The 25978-nt window shown below is 40.2% G+C and overlaps 1 protein-coding gene across 4 annotated transcripts in view; it reads right to left on the bottom strand.

Moving 5' to 3' along the window:
* Positions 1-25978, bottom strand: part of RBMS2 (RNA binding motif, single stranded interacting protein 2) — a 117304-nt gene that overhangs the window by 37765 nt on the left and 53561 nt on the right. For 3 of the 4 annotated variants that reach the window (XM_006859446.1, XM_006859447.1, XM_006859448.1), the window contains exons 1-4: positions 24165-24307; positions 10816-10874; positions 9975-10066; positions 8015-8172 (exon numbers count right to left, since the gene is read on the bottom strand). In XM_006859446.1, coding sequence (XP_006859508.1) covers positions 8015-8172; positions 9975-10066; positions 10816-10874; positions 24165-24307 — 452 coding nt within the window. Of the gene's footprint in view, positions 1-8014; positions 8173-9974; positions 10067-10815; positions 10875-24164; positions 24332-25978 lie in introns of those variants that run through there. The other variant, XM_006859445.1, reaches the window with a different exon arrangement.

The raw sequence follows: 25978 nt of genomic DNA, 5'->3' as shown, positions 1-25978 counted from the left end.
AGGCACAGGACATAAACAGACACTTCACCAACGAAGACATTTAGACAGCCAACAAACATATGACAAAATGTTCAAGATCACTAGCTATTAGAGAAATGCAAATCAAAACAACAATGAGATATCATCTCACACAAGCATTAATAGCAAAGTTCAATAAAACAAAACAACAAATGTTGGCAAGGGTGTGGAGAGACTAGGACTTTCCTACACTGCTGGTGTGACTGCAAAATGGTGCAAGACCTGTGGAAAACAGTACGGTGCTGCCTCAGAAAGTTGGAAATAGAAATACCTAAGACCCTGCAATACCTCTACTTGATATATACCCACAAGAAATAAGAGCCAGGACACAAATAGATACATGCAGCTATTGGTCTCTCCCTGTACAGAAGAAAGAACAGTGATGAAACAAGAAGAGGTTTGGAATCAATTAGTCCAGTGGACTAATGGAACACATGAACATAAGTTTCCACTACTTTGAGAGCAGAAGAACTAGATGGTGCCTAGCTACCACTACCAACTGTTCTGAAAGGGATCACATTAGAAGGTCCTGGATCGAGCAGGAGAAAACTCAAAACAACAACAACAACAATGGGTTTATTGATCAGAGAAAGACTGGAGGAATCTAAAACTATGGCCCTCAACCATACTTCAGGTCTGGAAAGGAACTTACCCTCGTAACCCAGCTTTCAGCCAAGCAGTAGATAAGTATATGTTTGGGGGGGGGAGGGGAAGGGTACGACAATATTAATAAAGTATGCTTACTTTATTAATGATGGAATAGCCAATCATTCAAAATCAAAAGGACAATATATACCTAAGGACAAAGCTGAGAAGGAATGGGAAAGTGGGTGGAATAGAAATAAGAACCACACGGAAGAAACAGGATAATGTTGCATGGCGGGGATTGCAATCATTGAGATGAAAAAAAGTGTATGATGATGACTCTGTCTGTAAACCTTCACCCAATTCACAATAAAAAGTTAAAAAAGAGAGAGAGAGAGAGAAGAAATCAATCAAATCATTAAAGAAACTCCCAACTAAAAAAAGTCTGGACCCAGATGGTTTTACATTCAGAGAGGAGCTAACAACAATTTTACACAAAGTATTCTAGAATACTGAAAAGAAAAGAAAATTCCTGAATTCATTTTATGAAGCAAGGATAGCCCTGATACAAAAACCAGGCAAAGACATAACTAAAAAAGAAAATTATAGAGCAATATCCCTCATGAACACATATGCAAAAATTCTCAGCAAAATCCTAGCCAATACAATCAAGCAACATATCAAAAAAAAAAAACATCATGACTAACTGGGAGTCATCACATGCACGCAGGGATGACTCAATATTAGAAAAGCAATCAATGTAATCCACCACATAAATAAAGGAAAAAATATATATGATCTTATCAATTGATGCAGAAAAAGCATTTTTAAAAATCCAATATCAATTCCTAATAAAAACACTCAACAAAATAGGAATAGAAGGGAAATTCTTCAACATAATTAAGGACATGTATACAAAACCCAATAGACAACATAACTCTGAATGGAGAGAAAGTGAAAGCATTCCCCTTTCAAACAATAACCAGACAAGGATGTTCTTAATCACCACTCCTGGAAGTCTTGGGCAGAGCTATAAGGGAAAAAAATGTAATTAAAGGCTTCCAAATTGGTAAACAACAACAAAAGTGGCAAAGAGGGAAACTGTCTCTATTTGCAGATGATATTGATCCTATACGTAGAAAATCCCAAAGACTTAGCAAGAAAATTATTGGAACTCATTGAAAGATTCAGCAAAGTGGCAGGGTGCAAGATCAATATCCAAAAAATCAGGTGCATTTCTTTACACTAACAAATAGAGCTCTGAAAAGAAAATGAGGAATACAATATCATTTGCAATATTCACGCCAAAGATGAAAAACTCAAGAACTTAAGAATAAATCTAACCAAAGACACAAAAGACCTACATAAAGAAAACTACAAAATGCTACAATAAGAAACAAAAAGAATCCTACAAAAATGGAAGGGTAAACCTTGAGGACATTATGTTGAGTGAAATTAGTCTAGGACCACTTTGTAAAAGACTAAGAAAAAGAACCCATACTAAAGGGGGCAGGGTTCTTTGCTGGTTGCCAGGATATGGGTGGGGTGGGGTGAGAGGACAGAGGGGAAGGTGGAGCACAGGGTAGCGAATAGACGAATAGACACAGGATAGTTTGGATGCTGGGGAGGAGGGCAATACACAAGAAGGGGGAGGGGAATGGAAGAACAAGGCAGATGGGAAAACAATTAGGCAGGTTTGCATAGGCTAAGTAGGACAGAGGTAAATAATGATGTATGCATAACCTTGGAACAACAGGGCTCTGGGATACAGGGATTGAGACATGGATGGAATGGGCAAAAGGGGGAAAATAATGTTAAGATGCTTGGCTGTCTTTTGAATCTTGATTTCTCTTGCATACCATTATAAAATAGACACTTGAGGGGGAGAGAAAGGAATAGCCAGAAATATCACCATAGAAAGCTTGAATGTGCATCTTCTGACTATAACTGATTGGAATACCTAAAATGGGGCTACAATGTGCCCAGTAAAGGAGGCTTTCTGCGGAGCCTCTGTATTACATAAGACCATAGGTGGAAACCTGAACCCCATCTAGAATCTTCTAAGGTGGGAAATTTCCACTTGAAAGGACAAGCAGACCAGTGCATAAAGCCTCATCTTTCTCCCATGGAGCAGCTGGTGGGCTCAAACCACTGACCTTGTGGTTTGCAGTGCAGTGCCTATTATATGGAGCTTCTGCACTCCCAATAGCATTCTTTAATAAGCGCTATGACACGAATAGGTATATGCTTACCCATTTTCATCACAGCACTATTCACAATAACAAAAAGATGGAGACAGCTTAAATGCCCATCAATGGACGAATGAATAAACAAACTTTGGTACATACACACCATGATATTGAAGAATAATGATGAATCTGCAAAACACCTCATAATCATGGATGAACCTGGAGGATATTATGCTGAGTAAAATTAGTCAATCACAAAAAGGACAAATAGTGTATGAGAACACTATTGTAAAAAGTTAAGAAAATGTTTTCTTGCTATGACGGTTAACAGGGGTGAGAGGGACAGGAAAATTATTCGCTAGCTAGAGGGTTAAACACATATTAACTTGGGTGATGGGGAAGGCAATATACAACAAGAGGGAAGTTGGCAAAGGAAAGTTAAAAGTAGTGGAAGACACAGAGAGGAATGCAAGAGTTACAGTGAATAGAGGAAAATGCAATTAACTGATGGTACATGGAAGGGACTGCAACCATTGTAATGACACAAAGTGTTGAATGTGGGACTAATGACCTAGTCTATGACCCTTCATTCAACTCACAATAAAAAGTTAAAAACAAGGACAGGAGTCAACTGTGAAACAAACCTCAATTGTTCATATGCAAATTCAGGTTGAGGTTGAACAAAATTAAAACAAGTTCATGAGAGCCAAATATAACCTTGAATATATCCCACCTGAATTTGCAGACCATCTCAAGAACAAATTTAATGTATTAGACATTAATGACTGCAGATCAGAGTTGTGGGGTGACATCAAGAACATCATACATGGAGAAAGCAAAAGGTCATTAAAAAGACCAAAATTAATGTCAGAAGAAACTCTGAAACTTGCTCTTGAACATAGAGATGCTAAAGTGACTGGAAGAAATGTTGACGTACAAGAGTTGGATATAAAATTTGATGTATTAGACATTAATAAAATTTCTAAGAACAGCTCAAGAAGACAAATAAAGTATTATAATGAAATGTGCAAAGATCTTGAGACAGAACAACAAAAGGGAAGAACACACTCAACATTTATCAAGATCAAAAGACTGAAGAACAAATTGAAGCTTTGATGTGCAATATTGAAAGATCCTATGACACTGTGACACTAAAGAATAAGCACTGGAGTATTAACTGCAAGGTCAATGGTTCAAACCCACCAGCCACTCCTCAGAAACCCTATACAGGAACCAAGTTGGAACCAAGTCAACAGCACTTAACAACAACATGAGCAAAATACTGAATGCTACAGGAAACATCAAAAGAAGATGGAAGGAATATACAAAGTCACTGTACCAAAAATAATTGGTCAATGTTCAACCATTCAAGAGGTAGCATCTGATCAATAGCCAATGGTATTGAAGGAAGAAGTCCAGACTGCACTGAAGGCATTGGCAAAAAACAAGGCTCCAGGACTTGATGGGCTACAAATTGAAATGTTTCAACAAAGTGATGATGCAGTCCTGGAGGCACTCACTCGTCTATGGCAAGAAATTTGGAAGACAACTACCTGGCCAATTCATTGGAAGAGATCCATATTTGTGCCCATTCTAAAGACAGTGATCCTACAGAATGTAGAAATCATTGAACAACATCATTAATAGCACATGAATTGCTGATGTCAGATGGATTGAAAACAGAGAATACCAGAAAGACATTTACTTGTTTTTTATTGTCTATGCAAAGGCATTTGAATGTGTGGATCATAATAATCTATGGATAACATTGTAAAGAATGGGTATTCCAGAACATTGCATTGTGCTTATGAGGAACTTGTACATAGACCAAGAGGCACTTATTTGCACAGAACAAGGGGATACTGAATGGTTTAAAATCAAGAAAAGTGTACTCCAGGCTTGTATTCTTTCACCGTACTTACTGAATCTGTATGAAAATAGTCTGAGATACTAGATTATAAGAAGAAGAATGTGGCATCAGGATTGGGGAAAGACTAATCAACAACCTGATATATATATATATATATATATATATGAATGAAAGCAAAGAGGACTTGAAATACTTATTGATGAAGATCAAAGCCTTTAGTATAGATTGGACCTCAATGTAAAGAAAACAAAAATCCTCACAACTAGACCAATATATAACATCATCATAAATGGAGAAAATATTAACGTTGTCCAAGATTTCATTCTACTAGAATCCACAATCAAGGTTCAAGTAAGCAGCAGTCAAGACAGCAAATGAGGTAATATGTTAGGTAAATGCCAAAGACCTCTTTAAAGTGGTAAAGAGCAAAATGTCACTTTGAGGACTAAGGTGTGCCTGACCCAAGCCCTGGTATTTTTAATTGTCACATATTCATTGGAAAGCTTGACAACGAACAGGAAAGACAGGATAAGATATATTTGAATTATGGTGTTGGCAAAGAATACCATGGACTGCCAGAAGAACAAACAAATCTGTTTTGGAAGAAGTTTGGCCAGATTGCTCCTTGGAAGCTATGATGTTGAAGTTCATACTTTGGGCATATTGTCAGAAAGGACTAGTCCCTGGACAAGAATATCACGTTTAGTAAAGTCAGGAAAAAAGAGGTAGACCTTCACTGAGATAGACTGACACAATGGAAACAAACTTAACAGTAATTCTGAGTATGGCGTTGGAACAGGTAGTGTTTAGTTCTGTTGTACACAAAACTGCTGTGAGTCAGAAACAACTCAATGGCGCCTAACAATAACAGCAGATCTCTTCAGAAGCCTCCATTTGGATTGGATCTTTTTTTAAAGGCACTTAAAGCTGCTCCTTGGAAACCCTATGGGTCGGGATCGTCTTGAGGGCACTTAACAACAACAACAAAGATACTATAGTGAAGTGGAAGGAGCTCTGGTAGCATAGTGGTACTGCTAATCTCATGGTCAGCAGTTCGAAACTACCAGCTGTTCCGTGAGAGAAAGATGAGGCTTTCTGCTCCCGTAAAGATTTACAGCCTCGGAAACCCTGTACAGGGTCACTGTGAGTCGGAACTGACTCCACGGTACACAGCAACAACAAAAGATACTAAGGAGTCCTGGTGTGGTGCTGTGGGTTAATGCACCATATTACAAAGCTGTTTGAACTGCAAGGTTGGCGGTTCAAGCTCACCAGCTGCTCCTTGGAAACCCTATATAGGGTCACTATGGGTTGGAACCGATTCAATGGCATTTTACAACAACAACAAAGATACTAAGGAGTCCTGGTGTGGTGCTGTGGGTTAATGAGCTAGACTGCAAGGTTGGTTTGAACTGCAATGTTGGTGGTTCAAGCTCAACAGCTGCTCCTCGGAAACCCTATACTGGGTCGTTATGGGTCAGAAACAACTCAATGACACTTGACAATAACAGCGGAGATACTAAGTGTATTACTAAGAGAACTTGTCTAGAGCCATCCACTGATAGGAAAGTACGTGGTGGTTGTGGTTATGTGCTGTGGAGTCGGCTCTGACTCATAGTGACCCTACATAGGGTTTCCAAGGCTGTAATTTTAACGAGAGCAGAAAGCCTCATCTTTTTCCTGCAGAACTGCTGGTAGTTTCAAATTGCTGACCATGAGATTAGCAGCCCAAATCGTAACCACTACGCTATCAGAGGTCCTTAGTAGAGACATGTTTAAACACATTTTGTTTGGAATAAACCCTGGCATGTATGAAGAGAACCCTAGTAATGATACTTTTGGACTTCCCCCTTCTTCCCTGTGTTCCCCATTGCTATTCATCTTTTCTTTCCTGACCCTTCCTGCCTTCTGAGCTTTGTTTTTTGGGGAAATGTTGCCCTTTTGGTCTGGTCTGGTTGATTGTTTAAGGAGTACATTCCTCCTTAGTGTTATTGTTTATGGGCCTGAAAGTTGATTCCTGGGGGTGGGTTAAGTCCCAGCCTTGAAGGTCTAAGGGGTTCCATAGTCCCTTATGAGACTTGTAAGTCTGGTCTTTTTATGGTTTTGAATTTTGTTCTACTTTTTATTTTCTCTCACTCTATCAGGACCTCATATTGTGATCCCTTTCAGAGTAGTCTAACCCTTCTGGTCCCAGAGTAGTGAAGGCTGTGATCTGCATGGTCCATTAGTCCTTTGATCTAATTGTTTCCTTGAGTCTTGATTTTTTTCACTCATTGCTCCAGAAACGGAGAAACCAATAGTTGCATCTTAAATGGCTGCTCACAAGTTTTTAAGACCCTGGTCACTGTTCACCAAAGTCAAATGTAGAACATTGTCTTCGTAGACTATGTTATGCCAATTGATCTAGGTGTCTACTGAGACTGTGGTCCTAAGCCCGCCAAACTGTTTTCAAAAGCAACAGTATAGCCTTTCAAATAAAATCTTAAAATTAGTAAAAGCAGAATCACTTCTAAAGTGAGTTTAAGGAGTTGAAGACCTACAACAATCACATCTGAGATCGGGCAAAGGGTACCCTAGAGAACTCTAGTTCTAGGGACTATCTTATGAAAATTACTCATCCATATCACAATTCACAGAGTAAACAAAAGCTCATCAAGATCTGAGCTGACATAGCCAGTTAGTGGGCAGAGTTGGTTCTGGAATTTAGATTACCTAACAGATCTTGGAGTCCTGGTGTGGTACTGTGGGATAGAGTACTGGACTACAAGGCTGCTTTGAACCATAAGGTTGGTGGTTCAAATTCACCAGCCGCTCCTTGGAAACACTATATAGGGTTGCTCTGAGTTGGAACCGACTTGACAGCACTTAAAAACAACAACAGGTCTTAAAAACAGGCCAAAATTTCCATTTTATCCTACTGCTCTTTAAGCTAGAAAGACTGGGGCTCAGTTCGCAGCCCACTACTCCTGTGAGATCTTGAGAAAATCACTTCATATTGGGCACTGCAGTTTCCTCACCTTTAAAATGGGGAATTAATCTTTAATTTACCTTATAGGGTTGCTATAAAAGGATGATTAAAGTACAGTAACCTATAAGAGTATATATAATTATATTGCTTGGGTCTGGATCAAAGGAACAGAAAGTAGCAGAAAATACTAGGGAAAGGAAAAAGATTTGGGTGCTAATGGAGTTTTAAATGTTTTGACCTATATAAAACAGGATTTGACTTACTCACAAGAAGAACATCTGACCAATAGTTTGGTCCCTTGGAAGGGGACACAGATTTTTCTGGTTACCTCCCAAATGACATTCTTTACTAACCTCATTATTTCCCACTCTTGGCACCTCTCACCTTGCAAAGCCAACCCCTCTGCTGGTACCACTGGTGTCTCGAAGAATTCGGGTAGAGATAACCTGGCCAAAGGGCTTCAGCATCCCCTCCAATTCTTGCTCATCCATTGACAGTGGGAGGTTTGAGATGTATAAATTTGTGGGGTCCTGCTCCTGTTGCTATGGGAATAAAAGTGAGAAAATGAAGCTCTGGTCTGTTACCTGTCTATTGCACCAAGCTGTCATCCACAAAATGACATCTTAAGAAAAGAGAGTCGAAAGGGCCTCATATAAACAAAGAAAACCTTAACAACCATCACAACATCTAATTTCACTCCCCTGGCTTTATGTTGAGTCTGGAGGAATAAGCATAATTAATATTCCCGAGAATTGTACATGTTTATAATATACCTATCACCAGTGGTGTTTTGACTGTCTCTTTAAGAATTAGGCAGAGGAATACCCCTTCCTCCTCCGACAGCCCAGCCGGTCCCAGGGGCCGGATTCTCTCGGACTGCTTTGCTTCTAGGCTGGATTGTTTTGAGTAGCTTCCCCTCCCCCTCTTCCGGCCACAGCAGAATCCTCCAAGTAGGAATGTGTGTTCACTGCCTAATGGAAGGAAAGCAGGAAGAAGGGAGAGAAGAAAAGAGAAGTGCAATGTGCTACGGCTGCAGAAAAGCCAGATGTGTAGCTTACTGGGTCATCAGGAAACCCTGAAGCTCTAGTCTCCCAGGAACTCCTGAAGGCTCCAAAATACCATCTGGAGGCAGAGTGTGAAAAGTAGCAGTATCTTTCCAAAGCTGTATTTTCAGGAATCGCATAAGTGTGGGTTAATGCACCAGACTGCAAAGCTCTTTGAACTACAAGGTCGGTGGTTCAAGCTCACCAGCCGCTCCTCAGAAACCCTATACAGGGTTTCTAGGGGTCGGAACCGACTCAATGGCACTTAAAAACAACAACAACAACAAGCAGATACTGTGCCCTAGACAAAGAGTCATCAGCAACCTTAATTTACCCCTTTTCTGCTTTTCCCTATTGTTTGTTGTTGTTTTTAAGTGCAGTCAAGTCCGTTTGACTCATAGCAAGTGACCCTGTATAGGGTTTTCAAGGAAAGGCTGGTGAGTTTGAACCACTGAACTTGTGGTTCCAACTGACCTTGCAGTCCAGAGCATTCATTAGAGAAAAGGGTGCCTGGCAGGCTGGCTTCATCAGCTCTACACGTAGTATGCACAGCAGCTTCTACAAGGCAAGGGGACCATTCCCATTTAAGAAAGGAGAGAAAACCTTTTGAGTAGTCTAAACTGGAAGAGTAGCTTCCGGCAGATCTGAGATGGAGGGTCAACTTCCGTCCCTGCTGGATCCCCAACTCAATTCTTCACTGCTAAAGAGAACAGTGCTAGGAGGTAGAAAGCAAGGTTCTGAGCTGCACAAATCACTTCATCAGAGACACTACAAAACCACCACAAGCTGTCTGGTGGGGAAGTGGAGCCAGGTTAGAGATGCAAAAGCTGCAGGAGGAAATAAGACTCTTGACCTTGACTGCTTACAGTAATGTGAAGAGAGAAACAGTGGGTAGAACTACCTACTCAGACTTTGTGTATCATCTTCCTCTAGCAGCCAAGGAAGGAGCTCTAGTAACTTAGTGGTTATGAATCCGGCTACTAACCTCAAGGTTGGCAGTTCGAAACTACCAGCCATTCCACGGGAGAAAGATGAGACTTTCTGCTCCCGTAAAGATTTACAGCCTCAGAAACCCTGTACAGGGTCACTATGAGTCAGAACCAACTCCACGGTACTTAACAACAACAAAAGCAGCCAAGGAGAGGGACTCAAAAGGACTATAGCTCAGCCTTCCTTGGCCAGATGTAATCACAAAGCACTGCCCATCCATTTTCATGCTTCTTAAGCTCTCCGGAAGCCTTGAAACTGGAACTTTGGGGCTAACCACAACCTCAGAAAACAGAGCTGGGTAGTGGCCTTACCTTTGCCATCTGGGCCTGCACACCACTGGCTTTTAGAGCTGTTACAGCTTTCTGTGCTGCTGAAGGACTGTCAAAGTCCACAAAGCCATAGCCTGAAACATGGAAAGAACATCAGAAGTGGGGAATGTCACAAAAGTAGGAAACAGGGGCTTTTAGGACACAGAGGAAGAATTAAGATCCTTATAACACAAGAGACATTACAAGGTTTCAGGTGGTTATCAATGTGCTTCTCAAACCCTGTGAGATTTGGTCAATTTTGTGGTTCAGAATGCCAAGGGCAATGAGGTCCTTGTGGTGTCCCTGCTTTTGTCACTCCCACCTCTACCCTCTGCCCTTTTAGACCTCTAAAGCTTAGGAACTAGGCTCTTCTAATAACCTCCAGGTCTCCCTCCACAATTCTAAAATAACCCCCTCCTCTTTTCCAGCCACACCCAGAAATGCTAAGTATGTAGGGAATGCAACTTCTCCAGAGCAGATAACTAGCCACCTTCTGGAAGAAGCCCCTCCTTCTACCCTTCTAGCCCCAGTAAAAGTATTCATTCTCAGAAAATAAACCCCACCAAGTCACTGCCCTCCCACAAAAGGCATTTTCATTGCTTTGCTAAGTAGAAACAATCTCACCTACCCATCTTCACCACCCAATCCAGGGAAACTTGAGATCCAGTAGAAGCCTGTCCTTGAGTTCCCAAAACACCGTTTTGAGCTCTATCTGGTCACCAAGGAATCTAAATATCTACTAGTCTTTTCATCTCAAAAACACCTGAGATACCTTCCTGATAGTAAAAGTCAAGTGAGCCTCAATCACTGTCCCTCTCCATTCCAAGGACAGCTGTTCACTCACCTTTGCATTTGTTTGTGGTCTTGTCCAGTATGGCTTTTGTGGAGACAATCTTGCCATATCTAAAGAAAAAAACCCAAAAAAACACAAAAGTGATAATCTGGGGTTAAGTTCTAAGAACAGGACAGAGACTGAGACATCTAGACAATGTCCTTTTCCCTCTCCCACTGAGACAGTTGTTCCTAATCTTAATTAAAAAAAAGAAGAAAAAACTAATTTAAAAGACCACCAAAGGTACTACAAGAAATAAGATAGCCATAGTCCTTATTTCAGTGCAAGCATACTTCTGAGATACTGCAGGTTCCATTCCAGATCACTATCATAAGGTGAATATCACAATAAAGCAAGTCACATGAATTTTCTGATTTCCCAGAGTACTGGTGTGGTGTTGTGGGTTAATGCACCAGACTGCAAAGCCATTTAAACTGCAAGCTCACCAGCCGCTCCTCGGAAACCCTATACAAGGTCACTATGGGTCGGAACTGATTCGAAAGCACTTAACAACAACAAAAGTTATGTTTATACTATGCTGTAGTCTATTAAGTATGTAGTCGTATTATTTTTAAAAATTTAGAAATATTGTGAGAATTACCAAAATGTGACAGAGACAAGAAGTGAGCGCATGCTGTTGGAAAAATAGTGCCGAAAGGCTTGCTCAATACAGGGTTGCTATAACCTTCAATTTGTAAAAAAACATCTGCAGTAAAGGGAAGCACAATAAAATGCGGTATGCCTGTACCAACAGATTTCTCTCGCTTCCTAAGACTCAGACACTAGTTGGAAAGAGACCTTTGTCTTGTTAGAAAAGAAGCTTAGAGATGTCTACATAGAGCCCAGCCTTGTTTAAGGGCAGAGCTCTGGCTAGAATTCCTTAAGAATTAACATAATCCTTGGTATTACTTATCTTCTTTTGGAGTAACATGATTCCTCCTATCAAAAACCTATAAACCAGTGAATTTAAGACAGTGAGGTGAACAATTTGGAAAAATGGAGCAACAACAGTAGCCCAACTTGAAGAATGTAATCAATGTCATTATAGTGTACAATTTACAATTAAGTAAAATAAAGCAATTGTTGAAATGCAGCAGTATTACTGGCCATAAGGTCAGCTTGAACTTCAAGGTCGGTGGTTAAACACACCAGCTGCTCCTCGGAAACCCTATGCAGGGTCACTATGAGTCGGAACTGACTAGATACCACTTAACAACAACATACATTCACCAAAAAAATTTTAAAAACCTATGGACATTTCTCTTCCCTGATATCCCATTCCTCCTCCTCCCTCCCCACCTCTCTTGACTACATGCTTCAAGTTCAGCCTGAGCCAAACTACTTTGGTTCAAATCTTGGTTCTGTCACTTTCTAACTATGTGTGATCTTGGGCAAGTCATTTCACCTCTTTGTGACTAAGTCTCCTCATCTGTAAATTATAGATAGAATTCTGGAAACATGAAATGACTGATGTCAGCCACATGGTAAGCACCTGAAAAATCCTAACTGCTATTATTACTATTATTATTTTCCAGGGACCTCAACTTTAATCTGCTACAAATGGTTCTTTCTCTTGATTTACAATACGCTCAGACTTTTACTTTTCATCATCAAGATCTCAGTGTGTTAGGGAGGGGAGTGGGCACAAGACCAGGTGCAACTGCAGTGTTAAGAAAAAGAATTTAAAATTTGGCAATAAGGTAAAAGGAAGACTACAAATAATTTCAATGTCATTCTAGAACATTGTCTAAAAGGCCCATCCAAGGAGTATGTCATTATCTAGGGGGATGTTTCTTTGTTAACTTATTATTTATTATTCATTAGGGTCCAGACTTTGTGAAAACACATGTATCTTCTTTGTGAAGATATAAATCTAATTTCAAGATTTCTGTCCAGTAGAAAATGCTATTTTTTTTTTTCTATCTAGCAGAAAAAATAATTACAGGTTAATGGTTTCATTGTCCGGTAGGACATGAACCACTTTTTTTAAATTTTATGTTTTATTGTGAATTATGTGATAGTTTACATGGGAGACCATTAGTTTTACATTCATCCTATCATATATCGTTTCATTGCCATGGTTACAATCCCCTCCATGCATCATCAACCAACCAAACGGTATACCCTGCAAGCCTGTCACCCAGTCGTCAGCACATAGCCCCTCTCCCTCTCTGAGTCTAAAGTCCCCAGCTGCTCCATCTCTCCACGTCATCGTCTTTGCTTCCATCTCTGGTGTCACTGCTTCTCTGGGTAGGGTCCCATACTCCGCTCTTCTCCCTTCATGGTCCCAGGGACCTCTGCTCCTAGACTGAAAAGTTAATCACTCCCCTCCTTGCTACAAAACATCTACCTTTACATTTCCAACCCTCATAATCAGTCCTGATAACAATTATTCACTATTGCATCACAAGAGACCTATCCGCATTTCCTTTCATCAGCCCTACCCAGACAGACTGGAGATTCAGTGGAGGTTCTACCTTCCTCCATGCCCTCTGTATCTAGGTTCCCTCTTGAAAGCTTGTAAGCCAGTCACTTCTTGTCTCTGTAGCACCCCACGCCCACCCCCACTTTGGGTAGCCAATATCCAAGTTGCCCATCCCTGTCTACTCTGTGTATGGAGCGGGTAGGAATGATCCTGGCTGTAAAGACTTGTTCCCTCTTTTGAGCTACTGTATCCATAGGTATAAGTCAAGTTCATCAAATTGTATCAGATTAGTCTTTTTTTTCTCTTCTTTCTTCTTCTAGTTGAGCTCTGATCATCCAGTCATTGAAGCCAGGTCAAGTGGGTATTATCTGAAAGTGTGGGTGTTCTTGTGCATATGCCCTCCCTTCTTATCAGCTGGATGCTTCACTCTCCACTCTAGTCCTCTGTGGCTATGTCACTGACTCTGGGCCCAAGAGTCTCCAGGTCTTGCCACAATGCTGGACAACCAGGTCTCCATCCAGGTTCACAGGAGTCTATTGAGCATTGTAGGGCTTAGCTCATAGATTCATTGCTGTTTTTCCCTCACTTCCCCTTATCGGTGACGAACGTGGTCACCAATTAGAGTGTGTAATTCCCACTGAGTCTTAGTCTTGGAAGGGGGTTTGCTCTGAGGGGACCCAACCACTTGCCTTGATGTCTCCTGGGGGAGCAACTTGCTTGTTCTTGTAGTAATCAGTTGGTCTGCCTATATTGTTTTGTATTTTTCCTGTTGGTCTTTCTTTCTTCTGGTCTTCTAGCCACTCCAGGCTGGTCTGCCCATCCTTTCAAGTATAAATTTCCCACCTCTGAAGATTCTGGACACTGATGAACCACTTTTGTATCTAATCTACCAATCTTATTCCAAACTTTTTTGTTTGAATGCCTATCAAATTCTCAGTTTCTTAAATTCTTTTTGAGTCCATGTTATCACCTTGCTGGTAACCAGTTAAAGAAATCTTTGACATGTAGCTACTCTAGATTTATAAGAGAGTTATGTTTTTCAACTTTTTAAAAATTATATGTGGGAGCTCCTAAAACCTGAGCAGTGGAGTATCACAAATCAGGGATTTTATTAGAGGTGTTTCACTAGAAAAAAGTCCCAGCATTCAACTAACAAAATCTGAAGTACAGCGTAACTGAGAACAGTTGGCTGGACTTAAATTTGAGACCAATACCCCATACAAGGTACTTCTACTTCTCTTCTCATCCCTAAAGAACATATGATGATTGATTTGTTTTACTTTTTAGAGGCCTCTCACGGAATTTTTTTTTTTCCCTGTAAGGCATCTGTGACCCAATGGATTTTGCAGAAGAAATGAAAGAACGTACTGGAGGTTGGGGGAAGGACACATTACATTGGGAGTGGGGTACGGATGTGTCCATCCTAGCCTTTAAGGGCTACACACTTGGATTCTCCCTTAAATGTAAGCAAGGAGAAGGGCTCCTGAACAGTCTGACAGCAGACTGAAGGACACACAAGCTGCTCTCCTTATCAAGGCCCCAGGGCGGAGCTTGCTGTAGTCTGAGCAGCCTGAAACTTTGAGCTCAAAATTTCCACTGCAGTTTGGCAACAATTGGGGTCACTGATATTTCTTCCTAGGAAGAAGCTCCTTCAAGAGAACCATGAGTTCTAGGCCCAGACTCCATGCCTCTCCTTCCCACCCACCAGGCTTTAGGATCCAACAACATTTACTTTCCCTGCAACCTAAGCAGAGCTCTTCAGGACAAAGGCAGGAAGTCCTTCTATGCATGGAAACACCCTTCCTAGAAAGGCTTAGCTCCTGCTCACAGGATCCACAAGGTTCCACCCGTCTGCTCTGCTCAGCCTTCAGTGTTCACAACACATGTGGCACCTGTCTTCTCCCTGCCTAACTGGTCTGTCCCTGTAGTCCCCTCTGAGTTGCTGATTTCCATCCCATATTCTGGCTCTGATAATTCTCATCCACTCAGACATAGTAATCGAGTTGCTAATCTCATGGTCAGCAGTTCAAAACTACCATCTGTTCCGCGGGAGAAAGATGAGGTTTTCTGCTCCCGTAAAGATTTACAGCCTTGGAAATCCTGTACAGGGTTGCTATGAATTGAAACCAACTCCACAGCACATAACCACCACCACCACCACCACCACCAGCCATAGTAAAAGGCAGGATGGTTGATAAGAACAAATGAAGGAGAATTGAGCTTCTCCTCTATCCTGGTGGTATGAGAGGGTTTTTGTAGCACATTGTATCTGATACAAAAACAGGGTGCAGAAATCAAGAACCAAAATCTAAATGATACCCTTTTCCCTCTTGAACCAAATTTCTACCTATTTTCATTCCCGCAAAAAATTACTAGTCCTAGACTAAGCCCCCTAGGAGTCCTACTAAGGCTAAGGAGAATGCTCCTTAGAAGCCAAGATAGCCAGACTTCATCTTTCATAATTTTCATATGTCATCAGTAGGGACCAGTCCCTGGAGAAAGACATCATGCTTGGTAAAATGGAGGGTCAGCAAAAAAGAGGAAGACCCCCAAAGAAATGGACTGATACAACGTCAACAGCAATGGGCTCAAATGTAACAACAATTGTGAGGCTGGCGCAGGACCGGGCAGTGTTTTGTTCTGTTGTGTATAAGGTAGCTATTAGTCAGAACCAACTGGATGGCACCTCCTCAGTTCAACTTAAATGCCCTTCTAGTAAGGTGGTTGTTGTTAAGTGCTGTCAAGTTGGTTCTGACTCATAGTGACCCTGTATAGGGTTTCCTAGGAGCATCTGGTGAGCTTGAACCGTGGACCTTGCAGTTCAAACCAACATTGCAGTCCAGCACATTAACCCACAGTGCCACACCAGGACTCAGATATAAATGGTTATGTACTGCATAATTATTTCTATGAAGTTCAAGCTACACCAATTTATTATTTAGAAATCAAACAGTGGATACCTTTGCAAAGGAGACTAACTGGGAAGTGAGTTTCTGAAGAGTTAATAGTGCTCTACTGTTTTTCTTTTTTAACTTTTCATTGTGAATTGAATGAAGGTTTACAGAGCAGATCATCAATTTTACATTATTCAAATCATATGCTTTGCTTCATTACAATAACTGCAATTCCCTCCATGTACCAATAGTTAACAGAATTTGCCTCTATTCAATTTAACTACTGCATCTGTCCCTATGTCTTCCACTACCTTCATCTTTCCTCTGCCAACCTCTCTCTTGTATATTGCTTACACTGTCACCCATGTCAGCATGTGTCTGTGCTCTAACCCATGAATAATTTTCCTCCCTGGACCCCACTTAACCATCATAGATTGCTTCTTTCCTTAACTTTTGACAACATTAGTCTCATACAATATTTGTCCTTTTGTGATTGGCTAATTTAACTCAGAATAATGTCCTCCACATTCATCCATGTTGTGAGGTGTTTCATAGAGTCATTGTTATTCTTGAACGTTGCATAGTATTCCATTGTGTGTATGTATCAAAGTATGTATAACCATTCTTCTGTTAATGGGCATTTAAGCTGTCTCATTCTTTTGATCATCATTCCTTGGTCAGTTTGCCATACTGTGCTGGCTTGCATGTTGCTATAATCCTGGAATCTGGAATCATGGGTATTTTTAAATATCAGCAGGGCCGCCCATGGTGGGCAGCTTTCAGATAAGCTTCCAGACTAAGACAGACTAGAAAGAAGGAGAGACAGACTACTTCTGAATATTTAGTCAATGAAAAGCTTTTGTATAACAGTGAAACATTGTCATATAGCAGCAGAATACTGAATATTGAAACATGATGAAGAGTACCAGAATATTGTCAGTTGTAGTGCTGGAAAATGAGTCCCTCAAGTTGGAAGGCATTCAAAATGTGACTGGGGAAAAGTTGCCTCCTCAAAGTAAAGTTGACTGTGATGACATGAATGGAGTAAAGCTTTGGGGATCTTCATTTGCTGATGAGGCAAAACTCAAAATGAGGAGAAACAACTGTAAACATCAATTAATAATCTGATTATGAAATGTACAAAGTATGAATCTAGAAAAATTTGAAATTGTCAAAAATGAAATGGACTGCATAAACATCGATATCCTAGGCATTACCAAGCTGAAATAGACTGGTATTGGTCATTTTAAATCTGACAACCACAAGGTTTACTAAGCCAGGTGTGAGTGACATATTGAAGATGAATGGTGTTGCATTAATCATCAAAAAGAACATTTCAAGATGTATCTTGAAATGAAACACTGTTTGTGATAGGATAATAGCCATACGTCTACAAGGGAAATCAAAGTCAGCAGTTCAAATCTACCAGCTGCTCCACAAGAGAAAGATGAGGCTTTCTGTTTCCGTAAAGATTTACAGCCTTGGAAACCCTATGCAGGGTCGCTGTAAGTCAGTACTGACTGAGTGTCACACAACCACTGCCACCCCCACATGCAAGACCAATTAATACAACTATTTTTCAAATTTATGAACCAACCATGAAAGTCAATGATGATGAAATTGAAGAATTCTATTGACTTTTTCAGTCTGAAATTAATCAGACATGTAATCAATTTGTATTGATAATTATTGGTGATTGGAATGTAAAGGTTGGAAACAAAGAGGAAGGATCAATCATTGCAAAATATGGCCTTAATGATAGTGATGACGCTGGAGAATTTTACAAGACCAATGACTTCTTCATTGGTCCCTTTTAAACACCACAAACAATATCTCTTTTAAACAACATAAAAGATGACTATACACATGGACCTCACTAGACGGAATACACAGAAATCACATTGACTACGTTTCTAGAAAACCATGGTGGAAAAGCTCCATATCTGAAACAAGGTCAGGGGCAAACTGTGGAACAGTCTCATGGATCAATTGCTCATATGCAAGTTCAGGCTGAAGGTGAAGAAAATTAAAACAAGTCCACAAAAAACAAAATATGACCTTGAACATATCTCATCTGAATTTAGAGATCATCTCAATAACTAATTTGATTCATTAGACGCTAATAACTAAAGACCAGAAGAGTTGTGGGGTGACACCAAGAACATCATACAGGAAGAAAGCAAAAGGACATTAAGAAGACAAAAAAGAAAAGGCCAAAATGGATGTCAGAACACAAGGAAACAATGAATGATTTAAAATCAGGAAAAGTGTGTGCTAGGGTTGTATTCTTCAATCATATTTATTCAATCTGCATACTGAGCAAATAATTTGAGAAGCTGGATTATATGAAGAAAAATGGCATCAGGGTTGGAGGAAGACTCATTAATAACCTGTGATATGCAGATCACACAACCTTGGTTGCTGAAAGCGAAGAGGACTTAAAATACTTACTCATGAAGATCAAAGACCACAGCCTTTGATATGGGTTGCACTTCAATGTAAAGAAAACAAAAAACCTCACCACTGGACCAATAAATAACATCAAGATAAATGAAGAAAAGATTGAAGTTGTCAAAGACTTTATTTTGCTTGAATCAACCATCAACACACCTGGAAGCAGAAGTCAAGAAATCAAACTATGTTTTGCATCCAGCAAATCTGCTGCATAAGACTTCTTAACTTCTTTAAAGTGCTCAAGAGCAAAGATGTCAGTTAGAGGACTAAGGTGCACCTGACCCAAGCCATGTTATTTTCAGTAACTCATATGCATGTGAAAGTTGGACAATGAATAAAGAAGACCACAGAAGCATTGATGCATTTGATTTATGGTGTTAGAGGAATATTAAAAGTACCATGGACCACCAAAAGAACAAACAAGTCTGTGATGGAAGAAGTACAACCACAATGCTCCTTAAAAGCCTGGATGACCAGATTTCATCTCTCATACTTTGGACATATTATCAGGAGGGGCCAGTCCCTGGAAATGAACATCATGCTTGGTAAAGTGGAGAATCATCGAAAAAGAGGAAGACCCCCAGTGAGATGGGTTGGCACAGTGGAAGCAGCAGTGGGCTCAAGTGTAGCAACAATTGTCTCAATATGGTGGCACCTAACAATAACAACATTCTTTTTAAAGTGTCTCTTATAGACCGCATATTGAAAGATTATGTTTTCTTATCCATTCTGCTTTCTCTGTCTCTTGACTGGTGCATTTAATCCATTTACATTCAGTGCAATTTTGGTAGCTATTAATTGATTACTGTCATTTTAATTGATTACTGTCATTTTGCTTTGTGTTTTGTTTTGTATTTAAAATTTATATTTAGACTCAGCTGGACTCAGCTTACATGATCCCAGTTTTGTTGGCAATACCCAAAGCATCATAGTCAGGAGCCAGTCAAACATATGCCTTCTTTTCTCCATCAAACCTGATCAAGGGATTTACCTTGGCTAAGTCAATGTCATAGAGATTCTTCACAGACTCTTTGATCTGGTACTTGTTGGCCTTGCCATCCACAATAAACACAGCTGTGTTGTTAACTTCAATCGTCTTCATGGTTGAATCAGTAGTCAGATGGAACCTGATAATGGCATAGTGGTCAAGCTTGTTTCTCCTGGGGACACTCTTCTGAGGATATTTGAACTGCCTTTGGAGCTTCAGTATCTTGGGCTGCTGGAAGGTGGATGATGTATGGATCTTCTTTTTTGTGTGTGTGGCTGTGGATGCTTTTCAGCACTGCCTTTGTGGCCCTCGTGCCTTTGCTTTGGCTTCAGTTTTGAGAAGGACATGGGCTTCCGTCTTTGCTTTCAGTGCCATCTTTGTAAAAAGGCACTATGTGTTTTTGTGTGGTGCTGCTGGTTTCTTTGTACCACATAATTTTCTGCACTGAGTTCATTTTGTTTGTGGGTTTTCTTTTCATTTTCAGTTCTGTTGTGTTAATGTTTACCAAATCTTTCAGATTTTCCTCTTTTTTTATTTTTGATATGTAGGCATATTAATTTTCTTTGAGGTTACTTTGTAATTTATTTAAAATTTTTTTCCCTATTTAACACAGTGTGTTTTATCTTGACGTCCTTGCTATTTGGAAGTTCTATATCTATAATGGAGTCCTGGTGTGGCGCTGTGGGTTAATGCGCCAGACTGCAAAGCCGTTTAAACTGCAAGGTCGGTGTTTCAAGCTCACCAGCTACTCCTTGGAAACCCAGGGTCACTATGGGTTGGAACCAACTCAATGGCACTTCACAACAACAACATATCTATACTATTCCTTCTTTCTGTTTATAGTTGACTTAATTATAAATTGATATCTCTGGTTTCCTATTTTCAGTCTTATAGATTTGTTTTACTTTAAATACTTCTATATATGGATTTTAAAGTGTTGAAAAACAAAGATGTCAGCTTTAAGACTAAGGTGTACCTGACCCAAGCCTGGTAGCATAGTGGTTATGAATCGGGCTGTGAACCTTAAGGTTAGCAGTTTGAAACTACCAGCTGTTCCATGGGAGAAAGCTGAGGCTTTCTGCTCCAATAAAGATTCACAACCTCAGAAACCCTGTACAGGATCGCTGTGAGTTGGAACCGACTCCACAGCCCATAATCACCACCATATCTAGATTGAGTTCTGGGTGGTATTGTCAAATCTGGTAACCTCAGGTTGTCTGTTGCTGTTGGTTCTCATCATAAAGAATTTAGATTTTTTTTTTTTTGTAAAGTTGGTCTGGTCATTACAAATTCCTTTAATTTCTGTTTATCAGGAAACATCCTAATTTCACTGCCATATTAGAGGGACAATTTTTCTGGGTGTATGATTTTGGGTTGGCAATTTTTTTCTTTCAGAGTTTTGTATATGTCATTCCATTGCCTTCTCATCTGCATGATTTCTGCTGAGAAATCAGAGATTTAGTCTTATTGGTTTTCCTTTGTAGGTAACTTTTTGTTTTTCATGAGCTGTTTTCAGGATTCTTTCTTTGTCTTTGGTTTTGGAAAGTTTGGTTATGATATGTCTTAGTGATTTTCTTTTGAGATCTACCTTGTTGGGGGTTCATTCAGTTTCTTTTATGTTTATCTTATGGTCTTTCATGATGTTGTTGTTGTTGTTGTTGGTAAGTACCTACCATGGAGTTGGTTCACTCACAGCGACCCTGTACAGGGTTTCCGAGGCTGTAAATCTTTACGGAAGCAGAAAGCCTCATCTTTCTCCCATGGAACCGCTGGTAGCTTCAAACTGCTGACCTTGAGGTTGGCAGCCCGACTCGTAACCACTATGCTACCAGAGCTCCTTGTTGTTGTTGTGAAGTGCCGTTGAGTCAGTTCCAACCCATAGCGACCCTGTATAGGGTTTCCGAGGAGCAGCTGGTGAGCTTGAGCTGCCGACCTTGCAGTTCAAATGGCATTGCGGTCTGGCGTATTAACTCACAGTGCCACACCAGGACTCCTTGTTAGGGAAGTTTTATTCTAACAACTCTTCGATAATTTTCACTGTGCTATTTATTATCTCTTCCTGTCTGGAATTCTGATCACCCATAAGTTGCTTCTCTTCATAGTGTCCCACATAACTCAGACTTTTTTTTTTTAGAATTTTTCATTCTTTTTTACGGTTGTTTTTCTAGCATATCAGTATTGGTAGATTTATCTTCAAGCTCACTAATTCAGTCTTCCATTGCTTATAATCTATTTCTTTGCCCTTTCAATATAGTGTCCATTTCTGAAATCTTAGTGGTAATCTTCTGGATTTCTAATTACAGGTTTTGTATTGTTTCCAAATTTGCATTTATTCTGTTTGTTCTTGTTGTGTTTTCCTGAATTCTCTAAAAATTTCCTGTACTCTCCTCGCATTCCTTGATCATTCCGTCAATCCTTTGGAAATACCTAAATATTATTTTAAAATTCTTTTTCAGTTAGTTCTATTACCTTTTTTTTCCTCAGAAATGTTTTCTGGCTCTGTATCTTGGTCATTTGTTTGAGCCTTTCTTAATTCTTTGTTTGAGCTAAAATTGTCTGCTGTCTCCTAGGCATTGTAGGTTTGTCCTATTTGTATTTAATTGATGATTGTATGGTAACGTGCTCATGGCCTCTCACCAACTGCCTTCTGTGGGTGTAGTTAGCAAATGGAAGCATTCCATTCGTGCACCTCAGTTTAGGGTGGGTTTGGTTCATGCTGGCTGCTGTCTATTGTTGATCAGATGTTATAGGAGCTGGTATTGGCTCTTGTCCAATGGGTGGAGCTGTACCAGGTATCGCTGTGGCTGGGCTATATGGGCATGGTTGCTGTCTCCTTTCCTGTTGCTTGTGTGAATCGTTAGTTGCCAAAGCTGTTCACAAGATAGTTGTGTCATGTCTGGTCATTCACCAGTCTCTCTCTTGCTGTATCTGCTCAGCTTCACCTCCCAACAAGCACTCAATCCACTTTTCTAACCTTTCCTCTGAAGTTCAGGATTCAAGGATTTTCATCTGTGTCGGTTTCATTTGGTCTTGGAAACGCTATACAGGGTCACTATGAGTTGGGACTTACTCAACAGCATTTAACAACAACAACAACAACAACAACAATCTTTGTTGTAGAGAGTCCGTGTGTTGCATCTGCCTAGTCTATCATCTTTCCGGAAGTCCAAATAATACTTTACTTCTTTATCTGGGGACTAGTTACAAATTGTATGGTTACAAGGGTGTGTATTCAAAAGTCAGGTTTCAAGGATATATGATTTGAACACTTTTCTGAATGACTGTTATTCCTAAATAAAAAGTTTTAAAAACTTGAAATTGTTCACAGTCTAAGGTTCTTATTTTTAGCTCTTTCCACCATTCACTTACACAAACTCAATTCTCCCCACTCTTTCATTAATTTCCCTATACCACTCCCATAAAGAGAGAGCTCTGGTAGCATAGTAGTTACGAATCGGGCTGCGAACTGCAAGGTCAGCATTCGAATTACCAGCTGTTCCCATAAAGATTTCAGCCTCAGAAACCCTGTACAGGGTCACTATGAGTCAGAACCGACTCCATGGCACATAACCACCATCCCTAACCCCATACTCCTTTCTCTAATCATTATACAAAATATGTAATTTGAAACATATGCCTTTTGTCAAATGAAATAGAGCAGGACATCTCTGCCTGCTGACAATTTTTCAATATTCCTAACTGGGTTAATTCTACCATCCACCTCATGACTCAAAACTACTCTGACAAACCTCAAATTTCAGCATAATCATTTCTTTTTTCCTCTTTTTATCCTTTATTTCCCCCTTCTTCCACCTTCTTCATCTACTAACTTAAGACCTCCTCTGATACACTAGGAATATCTCCAGCAGCAGAAACTCTCCAAAGAGGATAACTCAATTGATTAATCCAACTTTCTTATATCTCCTTGCAAATTCTCAATGACTTCTAAGAAATATCTATGTTGTTGTTGTTAAGTGCCTTAAGTTGGTTCTGACTCACAGAGACCCTGTATAGGGTTTCCGAGGAGCAGTTGGTGGGTTTGTGCTGCCGACCTTGTGGTTTACAGTCCAGTGCTGATCCTACGGCACCACACCAGGATAGTAATATTGAATATTTCTATTCAAGGTTAAGGAAAGAGATCTTTCTACTAAAATCATCAGATCAAGGCAGATGCTGGAAAGAAACTCAGACACTAAACTTCAAAAGTTAATCCCATCCTGGCTTTCCTCAGAAGAATATGACAATTTAAAATATTAGTTGTTTTGTTGTTGTTAAGTGTTTTCAAGTTGGTTCCAACTTATAGTGACCCTGTATAGGCTTTACAAGGAGCAACTGGTGAGTTTGAACCACTGATCTGATAGTTCAAACCTATCTTGTGATTCAATGCTTATCCTACAGTGTCACACCAGGACTCCAAAATACTAGTAGTAGGCAGAATTTCTTCAATAGGGACTGCTGTGACTTTGAGGTAGAAGCAAAATATTACTGCATTTCAGGTTAAGAATATTACGGCATTTCAGGTTAAGAGTTCTTGACAAGAAGCTTCTATCACCAAATCTGTACCGTGCCTAGAAGCCTCCCCACATGTATTCTAACTTACGGCTGACACAGCTTAACAAGGTCCTGGTCAGTAGTGCCTGGTTGCAATCCCCGGATGTACAGGTTGGTTTTGCTCAGCTGGTCATTTCCATTGCCCCCACTGCTGCTGCTAGGATTATTGTTGCTTGGACTAGGTGGTGCCATCTGCTGAGTCAATGACACATATGGCTGCAGGGAAACATGAAGAACAGAGGATTAGAAAGATTATATATGCAGATGTTGGAGAAGATCCTGGCCACCTGGAAAGAATGATTCCAAACTTCAATAGCAACAAACTCAACAAATGAAAGAAAAAAGTAAAAAAAACCTGAAGAAATTTCTCTGCCATAGAATGAGAACATATATAATTATCCATAGATAAATATTTTTCAGGAAAAATGAGTACAGTGCAGTAAATTACTTAATGTGGCCCTTCTAGGTATAGTCCTTGTAACTTCCACCAAATGACTGGGTGGGACTATGCAAATCAAGTGGATTTATGACCCACCCAAGGGCTTTAAGTAATAATTTAAATAAGGTATATGGAATCCTAAGGAGGGCATTGGTCAGTTTTGCCATCCTGCAAGGTTTAAAACAGAGCCAATCGCAGACCACCAAAAAGGAAGAGCCACGAGTAGAGAGCTTCCTAGACCAAGGAGACAGAGAGAGAGAGAGAGAGAGAGCTGTAACACCAGACAGTGAGAGAGTTCAGTGGACTTCCCAGCTCACACAGGAGAGAGCTGAGTACCTTCAGGCAGTGAGCTTGCTGATGGAGTGTAGTGCCTCTGGGCACTTTTTCATGGAACAAAACTTGCCTACCTAAAAATGTTGGCAATGACATATCAGACAAGGGACTTCTCTCTAAAATGTATAGAATACTTCAACACCTCAACAAGATAAAGACAAATAATCCAATTTAAAAATGGACAAAGGACATAAACAGATACCTCACCAGAGAAAACATTCAGGTGGACAGCAAACACATTTTTTAAAATGCTCATGATCATTAGCCATTTGTTGTTGTGGTCAGGTGCCATTGAGTCAGCTCTGATTTGCAGCAACCCTATGCACAACAGAATGAAACACTGCCCAGTGCTGCACCATCCTCACAATATTGGTTACATTTGAGCCCGCTGCTGCTGCCACTGTGTCAATCCATCTTTTTGGGAGGGGTCTTCTGACCCATAGCAACCCTGAATAGGGTTTCCAAGGAGCAGCTGGTGCATTTGAACTGCCAACCTTGCAGTTGAAACCGATCTTGCGGTTCAGTGCATTATCCTACAGTGCCACAGTTCTGTTCTGTCCTGTACAGGGTTGCTTTGAGTTGGAACCAACGTGATAGCAGTGAGTTTGCTTTTTGGTCTGGTCTCCCATTTTTGGCCAGCACTTACACTAGGGTTTTCCAGATAGAACACTCTGTGTCTGAGGAATGCAACTGGTTGATAGTCACATAACGTAATCAACCAGAACAGTACAATGTATGAGGTGTGGGTATCTTTTTTATTATTATTATTTCAAGTTTTTACTGTGGATTGAGTGAAAGTTTACAGGGCAGATCATCAGTTTTACATTCAACAAATCATACACCTTGTTTCATTACAATGATTATAATCCCTTCCATGTACCATCAGATAACAGTATTTCTCTCTATTCACTTTACTGGTTTGTTGTGGTTTGTTAAACACTCGATATATATAATAATTTACATCACCAAAGGGCATATTCTGCAAGTCTGCCTCCTGGCCACCAGCTCTTAGTCCCTCTCTTCCCATGAATCTAGAATCCTCAGTCACTCCCTTTTTCCATGTCCTGTCTCTTCCTCAATCTCTGGTGTCA

Source organism: Chrysochloris asiatica, unplaced genomic scaffold (genome assembly GCF_000296735.1).
Source record: "Chrysochloris asiatica unplaced genomic scaffold, ChrAsi1.0 scaffold00033, whole genome shotgun sequence".
NCBI classification, from domain to species: Eukaryota; Metazoa; Chordata; class Mammalia; order Afrosoricida; family Chrysochloridae; genus Chrysochloris; species Chrysochloris asiatica.
Note: the sequence above shows the minus strand (reverse complement) of the source record. Positions and strands in the feature narration are given on the sequence as shown.